The sequence below is a fragment of the Dipodomys spectabilis genome, unplaced genomic scaffold, assembly GCF_019054845.1.
Source record: "Dipodomys spectabilis isolate Male_0828 unplaced genomic scaffold, ASM1905484v1 ptg000257l, whole genome shotgun sequence".
NCBI classification, from domain to species: Eukaryota; Metazoa; Chordata; class Mammalia; order Rodentia; family Heteromyidae; genus Dipodomys; species Dipodomys spectabilis.
The window spans coordinates 1,209,559-1,227,406 of NW_024870934.1; the positions used below are offsets into that span (position 1 = coordinate 1,209,559).

General features: G+C 62.2%; 1 protein-coding gene across 1 annotated transcript; it reads right to left on the bottom strand.

Moving 5' to 3' along the window:
• Positions 1 to 13,204: 13,204 nt before the first annotated feature.
• Positions 13,205 to 16,691, bottom strand: Hrh3 (histamine receptor H3). Its single transcript, XM_042699546.1, has 3 exons — positions 16,442 to 16,691; positions 15,420 to 15,586; positions 13,205 to 14,116 (listed from the first exon to the last, which is right to left on the bottom strand). Exons 1-3 carry the CDS (start codon positions 16,689 to 16,691, stop codon positions 13,211 to 13,213), a joined length of 1,323 nt encoding a protein of 440 aa, XP_042555480.1. The 3' UTR covers positions 13,205 to 13,210.
• Positions 16,692 to 17,848: the final 1,157 nt, after the last annotated feature.

Here is a 17,848-nt window from a genome sequence, read left to right on the forward strand (position 1 = left end):
TGCATACCTGTCGGCCTCGCTGACTAATTTGCTGAGGTTGACTCATTTGTGCTAATTAACACCTCTAATTAGGAGGAGGACAAGGCTGCTGGCTGAGGTTAGCAAGCGCTGCTGCTGCTGCTGCTGCTGCTGCTGCTGACGCCGCTGCCACTATACAGCGTAGGCCCGGATGAGCGCAGCGGAAGAGGCCAGACCCGGGCTCGCCAGCACATTAGTGCTTTTGGCAATTCAGCCTTTGATCCCCACGCGGGCACAGCCCAGCAGAGCAGCAGCCAAGTACCAGCTTCTTGGTGCCGGTCGGTGCCGTGGGCACCTTGGCACGATTTCCCCGAGCACCAGTGGGAGGAACGGTGAGGACTAACTCCTTCCAAGAATGCCAACTGAGCTGAGCTCGGGAGCTGAAGGCCAAAGCAGCCTCAGGGCTTCACGACTCAGTGCACCCAATATCCGACCCAGGCAGGCGCAGCTCCTGACTCCGCTTAGGCCTGCGGGAGCGGGTTGTTAACTGAAGCTGACATGAGCCGTGAATCTGGGCAGGGCGAGGGTGCGGGAGACGAGCCCCTGGTGGGGGCTGCTCTCCTCCTTCTACCTGCTTCTCAGACCCCACCCCAGCCCCCAGGGAGGATGCTAGCCTTCCTCCCCAGGGGAGCTGCAGCCTGGAGCCAGCTTGCTTCACCCAACACTGGGCTCCCTGGAAGGGACTCTGTCCCTGGCAGGGCTAAGGGATTTGTACCCAGTGCCTGGGTGGCCACAGGTAGCGTTGGACAAGGATACCTGCACCCTCTTACCTCTTACCCCCCCCCCCCGCCCCCCAGCCTGGTCCTCTGTGGTCCCTGAGGGCCTTCAGAAATGAGGTGGAGGGTGCGAGTGCAAACGGAGACCCTCCACCTTTGGGGAGACGCGGGCCACAGGGAAAGCTGGCCACCGGGGTCTTGGGCAGGCCGCCACCAGGCGCGCCCCAGGAGGCTGGTCCTTGTGTGTGCTGAGCTTGGGCTACCTCAAATAATAAGCCGGCGCCTCAGCTCTCAGGAGCAATCCAGTTTTGATCTAACATCAAATCTGCAACTAGAACACCAGGTCCTTTTACCCCGAGCTTTATTTTAATGTCTTCTGATTTCAAAGGTCCTGGCGTTCCGGAGGCCGGGGTGGGTCTGGCGTCTATTGCTTTCTCTTTCAGGCCGCCACAAAGGGTTTGTAGTCAAGCCAGGCCTGAGAGCATTAATTATCCCCCGCTTTCATCTTTGTGCGCCCCGTGCTCTGGGGAGGGGGCACTCAGCCCGCCCGCCTGACCCCGGCCCGCCCTGCCCACCCCCAGCCGCCGCGGCCGCCCTGCCTCCTGACACGCAGGTCGTGGTGGTGTCCTGGACTCACCAGCCCCTGCCTGTGATCTCCTCACCACACACGCCACCGAGGTCGCCGAGGGGCGGACAGGACACGGCCAGTGACAGGAGTGCCGCACCCATCCGTGAGCTGAGCGCGGTCGGGCTCTACAGCTGCAAGCACCAAGAAGGAAAGCTGTGTCTCCGGCTGCCTCAGCTTAGGGAGCTGCCAACCGTGGGTTCCAGGTTGAGTGCCTCCCACGTGATGAAGCCTCCCTTCTAAAACGGACCAATGGGGGTACAACTCGGGGAGTGCAGCACCCCCTGCCCACCTAGCGAGTTTCCAAGGGGGAAACCCCACCTGCCCATCCCCTGCTCCCCGGGTCCACTTGATGCCCTGCAGACGTGCCTCCTGCCTTCCCAACTCGGGGACGGCCATAGGCAGCGGGGACTGGGACCCGTGGCCTCAGAGAACCTGACCCCAGGAAAGGCAACAGGCCTTTGTGGAACGAACGAGGCACCGTAATAGATTCTGGGTACGTTCGCGTCTCTTCCTCGGAGGCTGTAAAGTCAGATGGTGCTTGCAGCCCTGAGCGGCGACGCTGCCCGTTCTCCAGGCCATTTCCACGGAGATGGCTTTCTAGTGCCCATCTGGGACATGGCTGACCTGTCATGTGGCGGGCCAGCACCCCCACTCGGCACAGTGGCCTGAGGTCTGTGCTGCCTGCAGTCTGCGTCGGCAGTTTTTCTGGGCCCTGCAACATCTGTCCCCATAGGCCCTCAGCAGGCCGGCCTCCCTTGGTGGCTTTTCTCTCGGGATGCAGGCCAGTACCTGGCAGGTAGCACGCAGCTGCCTTCCAGCAACAAGCCCTGGCCTGTGGGGTCTTGCTGCCCCAGCCGGGGGCCGCTGGGTCTCCAGGCTGAGTGCATCCGCCCTGTGGGTAGCCGCCATCCAGTGGTTCTGTGGGCCATCTGCTGGGAGAGGCCATCCGACCTGGGTTTTCTGGATGTAGGGTTGAAGCAAGGGGCCTGGGCCCAGAATAAGGATGTCTCTAAGTCTGCCAGCATTCTGCCCTCTGCTTTCCCTCAGGCTGGAATCTTCACTGCAGATCCCGCCACCTGCTCTAGGAACCAAGCCTCAGGTCTAACTAGGTGCCAGGACACAGGGTGGGCTTTGCTCTTAGCACTTCACAGCTACTACCAGCTCGGCTCCGAGCTTGCTGGGGTTCTTTTTAAAATTGTTATTATAAAGGTGATGTTACATGAGTCAGGTAATGAGTACATTTCTTTTTGGACAATGTCATCCCTTCCCTGGCTCTCTCCCAGTTTTTCCCTCCTGTCCCCGCCTACAAGTTATATAGTTCATTTTCTACATAGTGTCTAGTGCCGCTGCTGTATTTGTTCACCCTTTGTCCCTCCATTTCTGTGCCTTCCTTCTTCTCTCCAAGACAGATAAACTAAACAAAAAGAAAAGAAAACAAAAGCAATGCTGGGCACTGGTGGCTCACACCTGTAATCCTATCTACTCAGGAGGCTGAGATCTGAGGATCACAGTTCAAAGCCAGCTGGAGAAGGAAAGTCTGTGAGACTTTTTTTTTTCTGTTGGTCATGGGGCTTGAACTCTGGGCCTGAGCACTGTACCTCAGCTCTTCAGCGCAAGGTGAGCACTCTACCACTTGAACCACAGCACTACTTCTGGTTTTTTGGTGGTTCATTGGAGATAAGAGTCTCATGGACTTTCCTGCTCGAGCTGGCTTTGAACTACAATTCTCAAATCCCAGCCTCCTGAGTCGCTAGGATTATAAGTGTGAGCCACTGGCACACAGCTATCTGTGAGACTTTTATCTCCAATGAACCACCAGAAAACCAGAAATGGAGTTGTGGCTCAAAGTGTAGAGCATTAGCCTTGAGCAAAAAAGCGCAGGGAAAGGGCTCATACTCTGAGTTCAAGCCTCACAACCAACAAAGCAAAGAAAAAACCTCTTATTTCCATTTCCTAGAGTTCATTTCAATCAATATATATATATATATATATATATATATATGTATATATTTTGTGTGTGTGTGTGTGTGTATGTCGTGGGGCCTGAACTCTGGGCCTGGGCGCTGTCCCTCAGCTCTTCAGCTGTAGACCAGTGCTCTACCACCTGAACCTCAGCCCCACTTCTGGCTTTTTCTGCTTATGTGGTGCTGAGGAATCGAACCGAGGGCCTCATGCATGCAAGGCAAGCTCTCTACCACTGAGCCACCTTTCCAGCCCTCAATAAGTATTATTTTATATGATTAGAGGCACAGAGGCCTTGCTCCTTTGTGTTGCTCTCCTAAGAGCATCTTCCTTTGGTCTCACTGGGTGTGAATTCCTAGAGTCCTGTGCAATTGATCATGTCCCAGTGTATTTTAGACCTAGCTTCCACATAGGAGAGAAAACACCCACTGTTTGTGTCTCTGAGCTTGCCTTACCTCACTTAACATGATTTGTTCTAGGTTTAGGGGCTTTTGTCCACTTTCCCTTGTCTTGTTGCCTAGAGGTTCACACCTACTCTGTTCCTTTCCTGTGGATGGACACAGAGGAAAACACACTTGCTGTGTTTCCAGGGACTTATATGAAAGGCCGGGGAAAGCAAGGGGCCTACAGGGCTCCAGAGAAATGAGATCCTGGCCCACATCAGGGGAGTCCCCTGACCTCCGCAGATGCGAGCGGGAGCCGGTCCACGGTTCCTGGTTTAATGTGCTGCCGAGTGAGCCGGGGCTTGTGATCCAGCTGCCCGGCAGCTGCAGCGCCATGGCTGCTCCTGGGGAGTGGGCCCTGCCTCCCATCCTGGGTGTCCGGGTGCCCTCAGCGGGCCCTGCCCTGTGGGGCGGCACCCCCAAGGCCTGGGAGGACCTTGCAGCTCTCTGTCTGCTCTCCAGACCCAAGGCCGCTCCTAGCTGGCTCCCTGGTGGAGGTGGAGAGGGCCGTCCAAGCATGAAACAGCAGAAGCTGTCTCTCCCTCCGGAGCCCCAGCGACACATTCCTGTCCCCAGCTTTCAGGGTTCTTTCTGTCTTGCCCAGTGTCTGGCGGCCTGGACCCCTTGGCTTGTGGCTGCCTCACTTTCTGTACAATCTCCCTCCATGTCCATCTGTTGTCCCCCCCTTCTTTTGAGAGCAGGTCTTGCTTTATCCCAGGTGGGCCTCTAACTGGCCATACCCCTGTGGGGGCTCAGCCTCTTCCCAAGTGTGCCAGCCGTTAGAGCCACTCTCTGTCCAGGTCCTTATCCGGCTACTTGGACCAATGGGGCTTACTGCTGAAGTTTTGGAAGGACGAGGATTTGGGGGTGTTACTCAGCTCTGCCCTGCCTCCTCGTTCTCACGTGGTGTGTATACTGTGACCTGCACTGGGTGACAGCCACGAGTCTTCTACTTCTCTCTGCCCCAGAGCCACCAGAGCCCAGCCACCTAGCCAGTGCCCGCGCACCGTCCGTGCTGAACCCCACATGGCCGCTGCCCAGCCTGCGCGTGGTGAATTCCCCCCCACACTTTCATACGCTCACAGCTCTGCCTCCCGGCCCTGGCTGCCTTGCCCACGGGTCCCCGGGTACACTGAGGGCACGCCCATGTCACAGCCTCCTGATGCTGAGCTTGTGACCAAATGCCCTTCCCAGACACCCCATGGATGCTCCTAGCTGCGAAGCCGAAGCCAGCCCGCCACGTGGCCCCTCGGAGCGCAGGCACCGCTGTGGCTGCGTGCCCCCTGAGCCTGGCCTGTGAGACCACCGTGGCCCGGGTTCACCGTGCAGGGCCGTGCCCACGCTGAGGACAGTGCCCCTGCTCTCACACACACGTGCTGAGCATGTGCTAAGATGTCCAACGGCTGGGACACAGCTGGAGGCGAGAGGGAGGCGCCGCTAGACAGCAGAGGGAATGAGCTCAGCGAGCTGTGTTCTGCGGGCGGCTGGGAGCTGGGCGAGCAGCACGGCAGCAGCTGCAGGTGGCCTGCTGTGCTTGTTTATGTGGCATTCATGAAGTACCATACTGGAGCTGGAGAGACGCTGGGTTCCTCCGCCACAGGCAGAGGGCCCGCGAGGGCAGGAGGATGGGCGTGTCTTCGGAGGTGAGCTGCGGCTGCGCACAGAGAGCCTGCTAGGACCCAGTGCACAATGGGCCGCAGGCGCCTGTTGGAAGATGAGAATTGTCCCAAAAGGACGTGGTGGCGGCTATGCGACACCGTGAACTTGAATGGAGCAGATAGAGCCGAAAAGTGTGCATATTCTACCGTGAACTTGACTGCAGCAGATAGAGCAGGCGCCTAAAAGTGTGCATATTCCACCATAGTAGAAAACCAGGCTTGCACTGAATACGAGTATACACACAGCATGCACCCTGAGGGGTGACATGGATCTTGAACACGTGGTTCAGCAGACCTTGGCAGCTCCTCATCGAGGCCCAAGGTCCCGCCGGAGACCAGGTGAGGGGATGCAGGGATCTCTGGGCAGTTGCCTTCCAGAGCACCGCAACTGTGATGCGGTGGCCTCTGAACCGGAGCTCTGGGACCTCCGTGCCACACAGCGATGCGCTCCTGGCCGCCTGATCCAGTGCCACCTGTGAGGACAGATCTGGGCAGCAGAGCCAGTGACCTGAGCTCCCGACCGGATCCTACGACTGGACAGTCAGGTCACTTGGCCACCTCCGACCACACAGGCTGAGGAAGCGCCTGGAAACTGCATCATGCAGCCCTCTCTCACCTTTGCCTCTAATTCTTTGTCTGTTTAAACCTACAGCTCATGCCGGTGTCCTGAAGAGAGCCGATGTGTTACATGACTGATTTATTACATGGCTGCTCGTGCCAGGAAGAAATCTTTCTCCGCTCTTCATTGCGTGGCCCCCAACATAGCAGTGAGTGGCCAACCTAACGTGTGACCCTGAAGTTTTGAGCCTAAGACTGGTTTTAGGACGCCAGGCATCCTGGACTTGCTTGGGCCCCATCCTTCCTTCCTAACTCATTTCTCCCTTTTAGAATGGGCCACTGTGTACTGGAAGTATGATGTCGTTTTATATCTAACAGGATCTCACAGCTAAGCGTTTGCCTTGAGTCTCAAAGCAGACTATGAATTTGGACTTTTTAAATTTTTATTTATTTTTTGCCAGTCCTGGGGCTTGAACTCAGGGCCTGGACATTTTCCCTGAGCCTCTTTATGCTCAAGGCTAGCACTCTATCATGTGAGCCATGGTACCACTTCTAGCTTTTTCTAAGTAGTTTATTGGAGATAAGAGTCTCACAGACTTTCCTACCTGATCTGGCTTTGAACTGTGACCCTCAGATCTCAGCTAGGATTACAGGCATGAACCACTAATGCCTGGCTGGACTTGATTTTTTAATGATACTGCACTTTTTTTTTTCTTTTTGGTCAGCCACAGGGCTGTTCATGAGTTCATCAGGGCCTGGCCGCTGTCCCTGAGCTCTTTTTGCTAAAGTGGAGCCACAGCTCCACTTCTGGTTTTTGAGTGGTTAGAGATAAGAGCCTTATAAAGACTTTACAAGGACATTTCTGTCCGGGGTGACTTTGCGATCCTCAGATCTCAGCCTCCTGAGTAGCTAGGATTACAGGTGTGAGTTACTGGCCACCTGGATGATACTAGGTTTTGAACTTAAGAGCTTTTGCTAGGTAGGTGCTCTACTATTTGAGCCAGTCTAAATTCAGCCCTGAATTTAGACTTTTAAAAAATTTTTATTGTGGGGCTGGGAAGGTGGCTCAGTGGTAGAGCGCTTGCTTGCATGCATGAGGCCCTGGGTTTGATTCCTCAGCACCACATAAGCAGAAAAAAAAAATGCCGGAAGTGGCACTGTGGCTCAAGTTGTAGAGCGTTAGCCTTGAGCTGAAGAGCTGAGGGGCAGCGCCCAGGCCCAGAGTTCAGGCCCACGACCAGACCCAAAAAAAAAAAAAATTTTTTTATTGTGTGGCTGGGAAGGTGGCTCAGTGGGAGAGCGCTTGCCTTGCATGCATGAGGCCCTGGGTTCGATTCCCCAGCACCACATAAGCAAAAAGAAAAAAAGCTGGAAGTGGCGCTGTGGCTCAAGTGGTAGAGTGCTAGCCTTGAACTGAAGAGCTGAGGGACAGCGCCCAGGCCCAGAGTTCAAGCCCCATGACTGGACCCCCCCCAAAAAAAATTATTGTTATTATAAAGGTGATGTACGTAAGTCAGGTAAAGAGTACATTTCTTTTTTTTTTTTTTTTGGTCAGTCATGGGGCTTGAACTCTGGGCCTGGGCACTGTCCCTCAGCTCTTCAGCTCAAGGCCAGTGCTCTACACTTGAGCCACAGCACCACTTCTGGTTTTTGAGTGGTTTATTGGAGATGAGGGTCTCATGGACTTTCCTGCACAGGCTGGCTTTGAACTGTGATCCTCAGATCTCAGCCTCCTGAGTAGTTAGGATTACAAGCGTGAGCCACCAGCACCCAGCAAGAGTACATTTCTTTTGGACAATGTCACACTGAATTTAAACTTTTGAGCAATGTGAGGGCTTTGTTACCAGCTGCAAGACTTTTGGGAAGTGACTAACCTAAAAATAAGAGTCATTCTGACCTAATGAGTGGCTCATCCCTCACTGGATAGCAGTATTAGACGGGTAAAAGATGGGAAGTTGAGTCTAGCTGGAGGAAGAAAGCTGGGCGCTGGTAGCTCACACCTGTCATCCTAGCTACTCAGGAGGCTGAGATCTGAGGATCACGATTCAAAGCCAACCTGGGCAGGAAAGTCCATGAGACTCTTATCTCCAATAAACCACTAGAAAACCAGTAGTGATGCTGTGGCTCAAGTGGTAGAGCGCTAGCCTTGCACTGAAGAGCTGAGGGACAGTGCCCAGGCCCAGAGTTCAAATCTCACGACAGACAGACAGACACACCCCCCCAATCCCCCCCCACACACAATAATAATCGATGGAGGAAGGCGGCCCCTGGAGCCGTGTTCTCGAGGACTGCATCTCTCCAGGCTCCTCCTGCACCTCCTCTCTTGGCTGGCTGGTGACGGTGATGTGAGCCCTCCGCTCCACCACGCCCTCCCTGCCACGGCGGCCTCTCGTCTCTGAAACTGTGTGCCAAATAAGTTGTCTCCATGAGGTTGGGGGTCACAGTGACTATTGGTAACGGGGAATCTTCCTATGTGACGTTGGTCAGGCGCATCATCTGCAAAACGGAAATCCCAGAGCCTTTCTACTGGAGGACAGGGATCCGAATGGGGTCTGAGATGTGGTGTCACCTTGGTGTTGTGGTCCATGCACATTCCTCCTGACCAGCACGTGGCAATCCTTCCCAGGCAGGCGCAGAACCCTGCTCAGCCCCCCCCCATGTCCCCAGTGCGGCCCATGCCTGCACCGGGCGTGGGGGCGGGGGGGGGGAACAGGAGGCCCCAGGCGCCAAGGGACCCTAGGCCACACAGCCACGTGTGGCCTGTTTAGATGGAACTTGTGTCCAGCCTCCCCCAGCTCTGTTTGCCCTGCACCGGTGAGGTGGGCGGGGGAGAAGTCGGTGGGGAGAACGTGACCCTCTGGAGGCCCGGGGCAGTGGGAAGTGCCCAGCTGCCCCCAGCCTTCTGTGGTCCTCCCGCCTGCAGGAGGTGGGACCCAGGCACTTAATGACAGGTTAGCGCAGCGCTGTCTGCTGTCAGCAGGTGCACAGCCGCACAGCCAACAATGGAGCAATTTGGGTAATGGCAGGGAGGCCTGCACCGGCTGAGGAGCCACTTCCTGCCCGCGGAGGAGGGGGCCGGGGGAGGGGGGGCTGCAGAGTTGCAGCCCACTAGGGGCCCACACTGGGCCTGGCCGCCCACAGGCCTGAGTCCATGCTTTGGAGGAAAAAGCTGAGGTGCGGGGTGCCTTCCTGGTCTCTCCTGCCTGCCGGAATAGGAAGGCGGAGGGCTGGGGAACCCCTGGGAAACCTGGGTTTTACTCCCAGCCTTGAGCAGAGCTGGGGTGAGGCTGGGGCACACCCTACACCTCAGGTCCTCCCGGCCCTTCCAAAAGTACTTTCTATGACCTTGGCCCATGACCCCTTGGCATGCCTCCCTTCTCTGTCCCCACACTGGGACTGCGCAGGGTGCATAGAAAGCGGGCTGCTTTCCTGCCTCCTTTCTTCAACCAAACAATGGAGCGCACACAGTAGGTGCTCAGTAAGTGCTTCATGCTGAGATGAGCAGAGCTGGGGCTTGGTTCCAGGACTCCCAGAGTCCTCACAGATGCCCACTTTGCTCCCTATTTTGGGGATCCTCCTGCCTGGCACTGCCCCGGGGGCCCTGGTCCCCAGCACAGTCCTGGCCACCTGGCGGTGCCCAGCACACAGCAGGTGCAGGAAGAATAGATGAGCAGAGAGAAGCTGGGTTAGGCGAAGCCTGGCACTGGCGTTGGCTGCCGGGAGGGACAGCAGAGGGGAAGGAGAGGGGCCAGCATCCCTGCTGCCCTCCGTCTGCAGAGCAGTGGGCAGGCGCCCCTCGGGGCTGAGGCCTCGGCTGGCACCCAGAAGGAGCGTGGACGACGCCCAGTGGAAGGCCCAGCCACAGCGGCGGGGGAACAGGAGTGCCGGGAGGCCATGAGGCTTCGGCCTGGCAGGGCCACGCGGCCGTCCCTCTGGCAGTCCTCGCTCCCCGTGATCTGGCCTTTCGCAGAAGGACGGGCTGGGCTCACCCGTGTACAGAACAGAACCTGGGTGCTCTGGAGCTCCCGCTCAGACTGGGAAGACAGCCCTCCCCCCTGCAGCCAGCCTGTGCCCAGAACCTTCCCTAGCGGACACCCCAGAGCGAGCGCAGGGCAGGCCAGGAGAGCAACACAAGCAGCCAACGCCTGCCCGTCAGCGGGGCCCAGGCAGGCTCTGGCCCTGAGACCCCTCCACGAGGCCTGCCCAGCTGGCTGCAGGGTGGTGTTCCCCACTCCAAGGAGCGACAGAGAGCCGGGCCAGCGGCCGCGCAGGAGCAGCTTCCCGCACAGGACCCAGCAGCGCCACTGTGGGTGTGGCTCCGGCTGCAGGGCAGGCCCCCTGCTGCCTGCCTGGTACACAGTAGGCGCTCAGTAAACAGCAGCTGTGCGGCTGGGCCCAGCTGCATCTTTGTTTCCTCCAGGGCTGGGACTGCAGGAGAGGCTGGGATGGCAGACAGCCCCTCGGCTGTTTGTTTGCTGCAGACGCGTGGGGCCCAATAGGCTCCGTGTCTTTCTTCTCTCCTCCTCTGTCCCCACGCAGCGGCTCTGGGAGCGGCAGTTTCCAGAGATTGAAGGCAAAATTGCTTGAAAGCCTGCGCTTTTATCCTCCAATTTGTAGCCATTTAGTAGGGCTGGGCAGCGGGGCAGCCAGGGCTCTGGCTGTGCTGTCGCCAGAAAGGGCCCTTTGCTGGGGCGAGCAATTCTTTGTCCTTCCCCAGACACTGGGCTGTGGGACAGACACCTGCCTGCCCCCGGGGAGGCCCGGCTGGGTGGTGCGGGGCCAGCGAAGCTCAGGACTGTGGCTTCCCCACAGGCCTCCGGGTCAGAGCAGCGTCTGCCTTGTAGAAGGCGGCCTCTACCTTCCATACTCAGTGCCCAGAACTCAGGCTTCCCGCCCTGAGGACAGGCCCAGCCCCGGGGCTGGGGTGGGAATTACGGAGTGAGGCCCAGCATCTCCAAGCTTCCCCTCCCCTCCGGTCAGTAAGGAGTGGCCTGTGTGGTGCCCCAAGAAGAGGGGCCTGTCCGAGCCAGAGGGAGACAGAATCCAAACCCAAAGTGGGTCTGGCACTGGTGACTCACGCTTGTAATCCTAGCCAGTCAGGAGGCTGAGAATTGAGGCTCACAGTCCAAAGCAAGCCTGGGCAGACAAATTGACTCTTATCTCTTAACTAGCCAAAGCTAGAAGTAGAGATGTAGCCCAGTGGTAAGTGCCAGGCTTGAGCAATAAAGCTAAGCAAGAGCTTGAGTACTTGAGTTCAAGCCCCAGGACTGGCACGTGTGTGCATGCACACACACGCACACACAATCAGGAGTGGGAAGGAGAGCTGGAGGGGCGGGATGAGCTTGGGTTGAGGGAAGTGTTAGGGTGTAGGGACACAGGTGTGGCCAGGATGTGGGGTGTGGAGCACCTGGAGCAGGAGGGGTTTTGTGGGCTGGATTCCTTGAAGGGTTGGGAATCTGAGACATCGTGAAACTCTGTCGTGCACAGGACATTGCTCTGTCCTGAGGAGGAGCCAGGGGGGCCGGCCCGTGGCGTGGCCATGGATGACAGGACGCCCCACCCCAGGGAGGAGAGGCGGGCCCCTCAGGGGAGGCGGCAGGTCAGGCCAGGTCTGGGGAGTCCAGCAGCAGGGCCGGCATGCTGTCCTGTTTGCAAGGGGGGTGGGGCACCGTCTGCTCGTCCCTCGTGGAGCAGGGCACCCCCCCCCATCTTGTTGCCGCTGTCCCAGCCTGCAGCAGCATCCTGCCCCCAGACACAGCCCTGCGGTGCTCTGCGCATCCGCCCTCTCCACACCCCCCTCTCCACACCCCGCCCAGCGGCAGCCCTGGCCGAGCAGCCCTCCCTGGACCCCTTGGTCTCCCACCATTGCTCTCCTGAGTCCCTCCGAGTGCATGCACAGGGCACGGCTTGTGTCCGCCCCGCACCCTGAGGTGTGCAAGGCCCAGAGCTGCCTTCCAGGTGAAGGCTGTGCCACGGCTCCTGCCACACTTCTGGGAGTGGGTGCACATGCCCAAGGCTGGGGGAGCCCCTCTCGGCGCCACCTCCCCCTCCTGAACAGGCAGGCAGGCCCCTCCCCTGCCCCCCGCCGCCTGGCCCTGAGGGCTGCGGGGCCCTGTGCGGGCACTGCGGGCGCCGTGCTCCAGGGAGAAGCCCTGGGCGGCAGGCCTCCTCCTCCCCCTCTGGTCCTCCGTGATGGGGAGCGCCACCACTACCTGCGCCTCACCTCTTCACCCCAGCGCCTCCCGAGCCCTGCGTTCCGCCCGCCCCACAGACTCCTCAGGAATCAGCACCAATAAAAAAATACACTTTATTGTGACTTCAGGGTGGCAGGGGCAGCGTAGCGGGCACTCAGGCAGCGCGGCATGCAAGTGCCTGAGACGGGCACACGGGACATAGCAAAGCGGCCCTCCCTCCCCCGCCCCCCCCAACCAACCACCCCCAAGACATTCTCCTGGAGCAGGAGGGGCGGAGCAGGCTCTGGGCAGTGGAGCAGCCTCGTGGCCGCGGCCCGGCCCTGGGCTGGCGGGGCGGGAGGCGCAGCTGGTGCGGCTCAGGCGGAAGCCGCTGCACAGGGGGAGGAGGGCGTGGGAGCCACACCTGCCAATCCAGCCCTGAGCTCCTCGGCAATTTTGTCTCTCTTGATTAAACATCCAAGGAACATCAAGTTCACAGACGTGTTTTCTTCTTCTTCATCTTCCTGAAAACACCCAGAATGGAAAAGCAGAGAACGGCTTCGAGGTTCCCGGGGCACTTGTGACTTCATGGGACAGAGTCGGAGGGACGCAGGAGCCAGGGCCTGGGCTGAAGCGCGAGCAGCAGCAGAGGCAGCGTCCCCAGCCAGCCCGGGGGGGGGGGGGGGGGATGCGGGTGCATGGGCACGTGCGTGGGCAGGGATTGAAGCACACACGTAGCATCCGCTCTGGGGAAAGCCCCACTGCAATGTGCGAAAGGTGGACACCACTGGCCATGGCACTTCCAGGCTCCTGCATCATCCCTCTGGGAGGAAAGTAGGATGGAGGAGGACGGGGCCCACACCCCCACACCAGTTCAGCCAGTGAGGCCCCAAGCCAGCCCACCCAATGTCCCCATTGCGTGACGGATGACTAAGAGAGGCCACTGTGCTCAGGGTGGGCCGCAGACGGGGCGTGCAGAGGGCTGGGCCGGGAGAAGGGGTCGCCCAGGAGATCGGGTGCAAGGGGCACGAATGGGGGGGCCTGGGCCGCCGGCTCACTTCCAGCACTGCTCCAGGGAGCCGTGGGGTTGGACCTTGAGCTTCTGGGGGCAGAGCAGCTTGGTGAAGGCCCGGCGGAAGCTGTGGTGGCACAGCGGGTAGAGGACGGGGTTGACCGCCGAGTTGGCCCACAGGAGCCAGAAGGACGTCTCGTACCAGTAGTCGGGGATGCAGCGGCCGTGGCAGGCCGCCCGGATGATCATCAGCAGCGTGTACGGGGCCCAGCAGAGCCCGAAGATGCTCACGATGATGGCCAGCGACTTGGCCACCTTCTTGTCCCGTGAAAGCCGGAAGCGCTGCGTGATACTCTGGGACACCATCTTCATGCGCTTCTCCAGGGACGCCGAGGATGCCGATGGCTTGGAGCCCCTTTTGAGCGAGCGTGGCCTCTCGGTGCCCCGGGAGGAGCTGCCAGAGCTGGAGGTGGGCGAGGCCGTGGCGCCCCCGAGCGCAGCATCCCCGGGCTCGGGCCCAGGCCCGGCCTCGCCAGCCCCGTACCGGTGCAGGGGCACGGCTTCGCCCTGCCCCTTGGGCCAGCAGCCCCAGCAGCCCGGGGCCGGCGGAGGCGTGGAGGGCTGGGCCTCGGGCGGGGGCTCGGGCCCCGCGTCGCGGGCACCGTCCAGCCGGAGGCGGGTGCGTCTCTGGATGTTCAGGTAGATGCTGAGGTTGAAGAAGGTGACGCTGAGGAAGGGCGTGAAGAACTCCAGTGTGGAGGCGGTGATGAGGAAGTACCAGTTGTAGAAGAACTCGGCGTAGCAGTGGCCCTCGGGGATGGAGCTGCCCCCGGACAGGTACTCCCAGCTCAGGATGGCCGGCCCATATAACAGGAAGGCTAACACCCAGACCAGCGCCATCTTCTGAACTGCCCTCCGGGTGTCACCCTGCTGGGCCCGGTAGGAGACCTGCATGGGACGCGGGGCGGTGAGCAGGGCTAGGAGCTCGGGAGGCCTCTTCTTTGCAGCAGTGCTCCCCTCCCCCTCCCCTGCCTGTGCCCCTGGCCAGCCCCTGCCCTGCACACCCTCCTCGAGCCTCAGACCCTCCTGGTCAATCCACGTGTCCCCACCCCAGGGCCAGGAGTGTCGCTGCTGCATCTTGTAAGCCCGAGCCGTCTGCAGAGCCCTGCTGTGCCTACAGGGAGGACCCGGCTCTGCCTCCACTTGGTGCTCCCCAACCAGGGGGGTTGGAGATGCGAGAATGACAATATCCATTCTGAAGACCCCAGGCCCCCACCCCCACCCCCGTCCGTGTCAACGGCTCTGGAAGAAGAGTGGGTAGCCAAGGTCGAGTCAGTAAGCACTTGCGAAAGAACAACATCTCTACCCTCCAAGGGCACAGAGCAACCTGGCAGCATGGCAGAGCGGCGGGAGGGGCCGCGGGCTCTGCCTCAGGTAGAGCTGCCCGGGGAGGAGGGGACAGGGCCCGAGAGCGGCCTGAGGCTGCCCACTGGGCACCCTGGGAGGTGACCGGTTACTGCTGACCACAGGTCAGCGAGGGGCCTCAGTACGCCGGCTCCGTGCCGGGCGCCCTTTGGGTGTGACCTCATTTCATCTCACTTCAGCCCCACGACTGTCCTGCTTTCCTGGTGGCTGGAGGAGGTGTGAGAAGAACACCACCGAACAGCTCAAGAGGACTCCAGGCTGGTGCTCACTGCTCAGCACACCGTGCCTCAGCCTTCCCAGGCTCAAAGGAAACCTGCTCCCCTGGCACAGGGTGGCCGGGAGCGCCCTCGGTGGCAACCCCGCCAGGAGGCGGGGAGGGAGCTGCTGCAAACTCACGCCACAGCGCCCGCCACGCTCCCATGCCGTGAGTCCTGCAGGTCCAGAGCTAACTCACTCACGGTAGCTCCTCAGTCTTACCAAGAGGAGCCTGGGCAACCAGAACTTTCAGCCTGCCTCCCTGGGGCCAGGTGTGCACCACCACATGCACTCAAGTGAGAGACACAGACACTCAGCGCCAGGGGCGCGGCGTGCGCCCGCGCCGGGCTGCGCTGTGGGCCCTTCCCTGCAGGAACATCGGATTCCCAGTGCACCGAGCGGCAGCAGATGGAAACCCGCGCATGCCAGCTCGGAGGCCAGTGAGGACCAACCCCTGAGCACCGGCCCACAACTCACAAGTGGCTAGTGGCCGCCACCTCCCAACCCCTCCCGTGGCCACCGCACACCACCCTCCGCAGGCACGAACCCCGGTTCCCGACACGGGACTCACGGCGCGGGTGACGGATAGGAAGCGGTCGTAGCTGATGAGCACGATGTTGAAGACGGAGGACGTGCACAGCAGGTAATCCACCACCAGCCACAGCTTGCACAGGCCCCGGCCGAAGGTCCAGCGGCCCGTCAGCACGTAGGGCACGTACAGCGGGATGCAGAAGGCACCTGAGGGAGAGGAGGACTGTGTGGGACCGCGGCCGGCAGGGGAGTGGGGTGAGCCCTGTGTGGGAGCAGACACAGGCACCCAAGGACCAGCGTCCCTTATCTTACCCTCTCCAGGGCACAACTTTTGGGGTCCCAGCCTTCAGCCTCAGCACGGCCCCCAGTCTCCCCCACCCCTGTCTCTTGGACTTGGGGGGAGGGGGCAGGAGGGAGGATTCAGGCAGGGGATCTCTGAGCATCTTAAGGCCAGAGCTCCGGCTTCTGCTCAGCCCTCTCAGCCTGCAAAGGGAGGAGGAAAGAGTCTTTTCCTCCTTCCCAGCCCCTATCCTGGCGGTTGGACAGCCTTGTTCCTCTGCTGAGAAGCCAAAACAGCCTTTCTCCTGGCTTAAAGGGCGATTGGCTGCCGCCCCAGCCGCTCCCACCGCCAAAACCGGCTCCCAGCGTCTGGAAGACGCAGCTCGCAGCCCCAACAGGTGTCTGGCGCTCGGCCCCCTCCCTGCGCCCCGCCCCCCGTCGGCAGCAGGACGCGGACACGTGAGCGCGCGCCTCGGCGTCTCCCCCGGCGCCCTCCCCGCGCCCCTTCCCCGGCCCCGCGCTCAAGGTCCCCCTCCCCGCCGCGCCCAGGGCGCCCCTCGCCCCGCCGCCCCCCCACCCCGCGCGTCCCGAGTCCGCCGCAGCCTTTGTCTGGCCGGGGCGCCGCGGCCCGGGCCCCGCCCGGAGGGCGCCCCTCCTCCGCTCCGTCCCGCAGCCCGGGAGGCCGGGAACTTCCCGGCGCTCCCCGCCCCGCGGGGCCTGACGCCCGCTCCCCGGCAGAGCCCCCGGCCGGGCTCGGCGGCGCTCCGGGTCGGGGGGCTTTACCCACGAGGAAGTCGGAGATGGCCAGGTTGAGCAGAAAGAAGTTGTTCTGGGTGCGGAGGCTCGAGTCCGCCACGAAGGCGAGCATGACCAGCGCGTTGCCGAGCACCGTGGCCACGATCAGCAGCGCCATGAGCGCGGCCAGCACCGCGGTCCAGGCGGCCGAGAAGCCGCGCGCCGCGCCCGCCGCCGCCGCCTCTCCCGCCAGCGCCACCGACGCGTTGGGGAACCCGTCGGGCGGCGCGCGCTCCATGGCCCCGCAGCTCACTCGGCGCCGAGACTCGGGGCCGGGCGCGGGCAGAGGGCTGGGCGACCGCGCGGGGCCCCCGCCCGGGAGCCTGGTCTCGGCCGGCTCTCCGCCCGGTCCGGTTTCCCGGGGGGCGCCGGGCGCATGGTCCGCGGGGCTGGGGCCGGGGCCGGGCCGTGAGGCGCGGGGCGCGGGGCGCAGGGAGCGGGGGAGGGGGCTGGGGCCGGAATCCGAGCCGCCGCAGCCGCGGGCAGCGGGAGCGCAGCCGGAGCCCCAGCCGCCGCCGGCGCGTCCGTGCGCCCCGAGCGCCGCGCGCGGCGGAGTGCGCCCCGCGCCCGGCCCGCCGCCCCCCGCGCCCCGCGCAGGGCCCCCGCCATTGGCTGGCGCCTTCGCCCCGCCTCCGGCCCGCCCCCGCCCCGCCCGGCGCGGGCAGCACCACGGACAGCGCCGCGTGCCCGCTCGACCGGCTGGAGCCCCGGCCCCGGGGCGCACGGCGCCTGGCACGGAGCCCGGCCCCGCCGCGGCCGGACCGTGTGCCCGGGGCTCACCCGAGACCGCGCCCGGGGCCCGGCCTCGGGGCCGTCCCGCTGCCCTCGTGCCCTGGGCCCCGCTGACCCCCGGCCGGCCCTCGTCTGTGGCCCGGGCGCCTGTGGGGGGTGGGGAGGGGGCGGCGTGAGCCCCGGCCGCGGAGCGCGCCCCGCCAGGCCCCTCCTCGCGCCCTGCGTGGACGAACGGGTCGGTGCGGGGAAGGCAGCTCCGGAGGCCACGCGCTGGGGAGGGGTCTCCGAGCGCGGCCCCGTCCCGGGCTCGCGTCCCCCGTGCACGGGACCCTGGGTCTCGGGCGACTCCTGGCCGGGGTCCAGAGCAAGTGCAGGGTGACCGGCGAGGCGCGCACAGATGTGGAGTTACATAAGGGAGGACGAGCCGGAGCGGCCCGGCCGGGAGCGGAGCGCGCCCACCGGGCCCCAGGCGGCCCCGGTGGATGGGAGCGGCCGGCGGCGGGGGCCCGGGCCGCGGACCCGCGGTCAGCGCGGCGGGGTGGTCCCGGTGCCGCGGGCCGCCGAGGTCACCGCGCTCCGGGCGCGGCCGGGGCGGCGGCGGCGGCGGCGGCGGCGGCGTTAGCGCCGGCGGGAGGGGCGGGGGAGGAGAGCCGCGGGGCCTCC

Bases quoted from the DNA above. Each gene is read 5' to 3' on its own strand.
- Hrh3 (XM_042699546.1), bottom strand. From the start codon at position 16,691: ATGGAGCGCGCGCCGCCCGACGGGTTCCCCAACGCGTCGGTGGCGCTG. The intron at 15,587-16,441 runs GTAAAGCCCCCC...CCTCTCCCTCAG, and splicing joins CATCTCCGACTTCCTCGTGG to GTGCCTTCTGCATCCCGCTG. The intron at 14,117-15,419 runs GTGAGTCCCGTG...CGTCCCATGCAG, and splicing joins TCCTATCCGTCACCCGCGCC to GTCTCCTACCGGGCCCAGCA.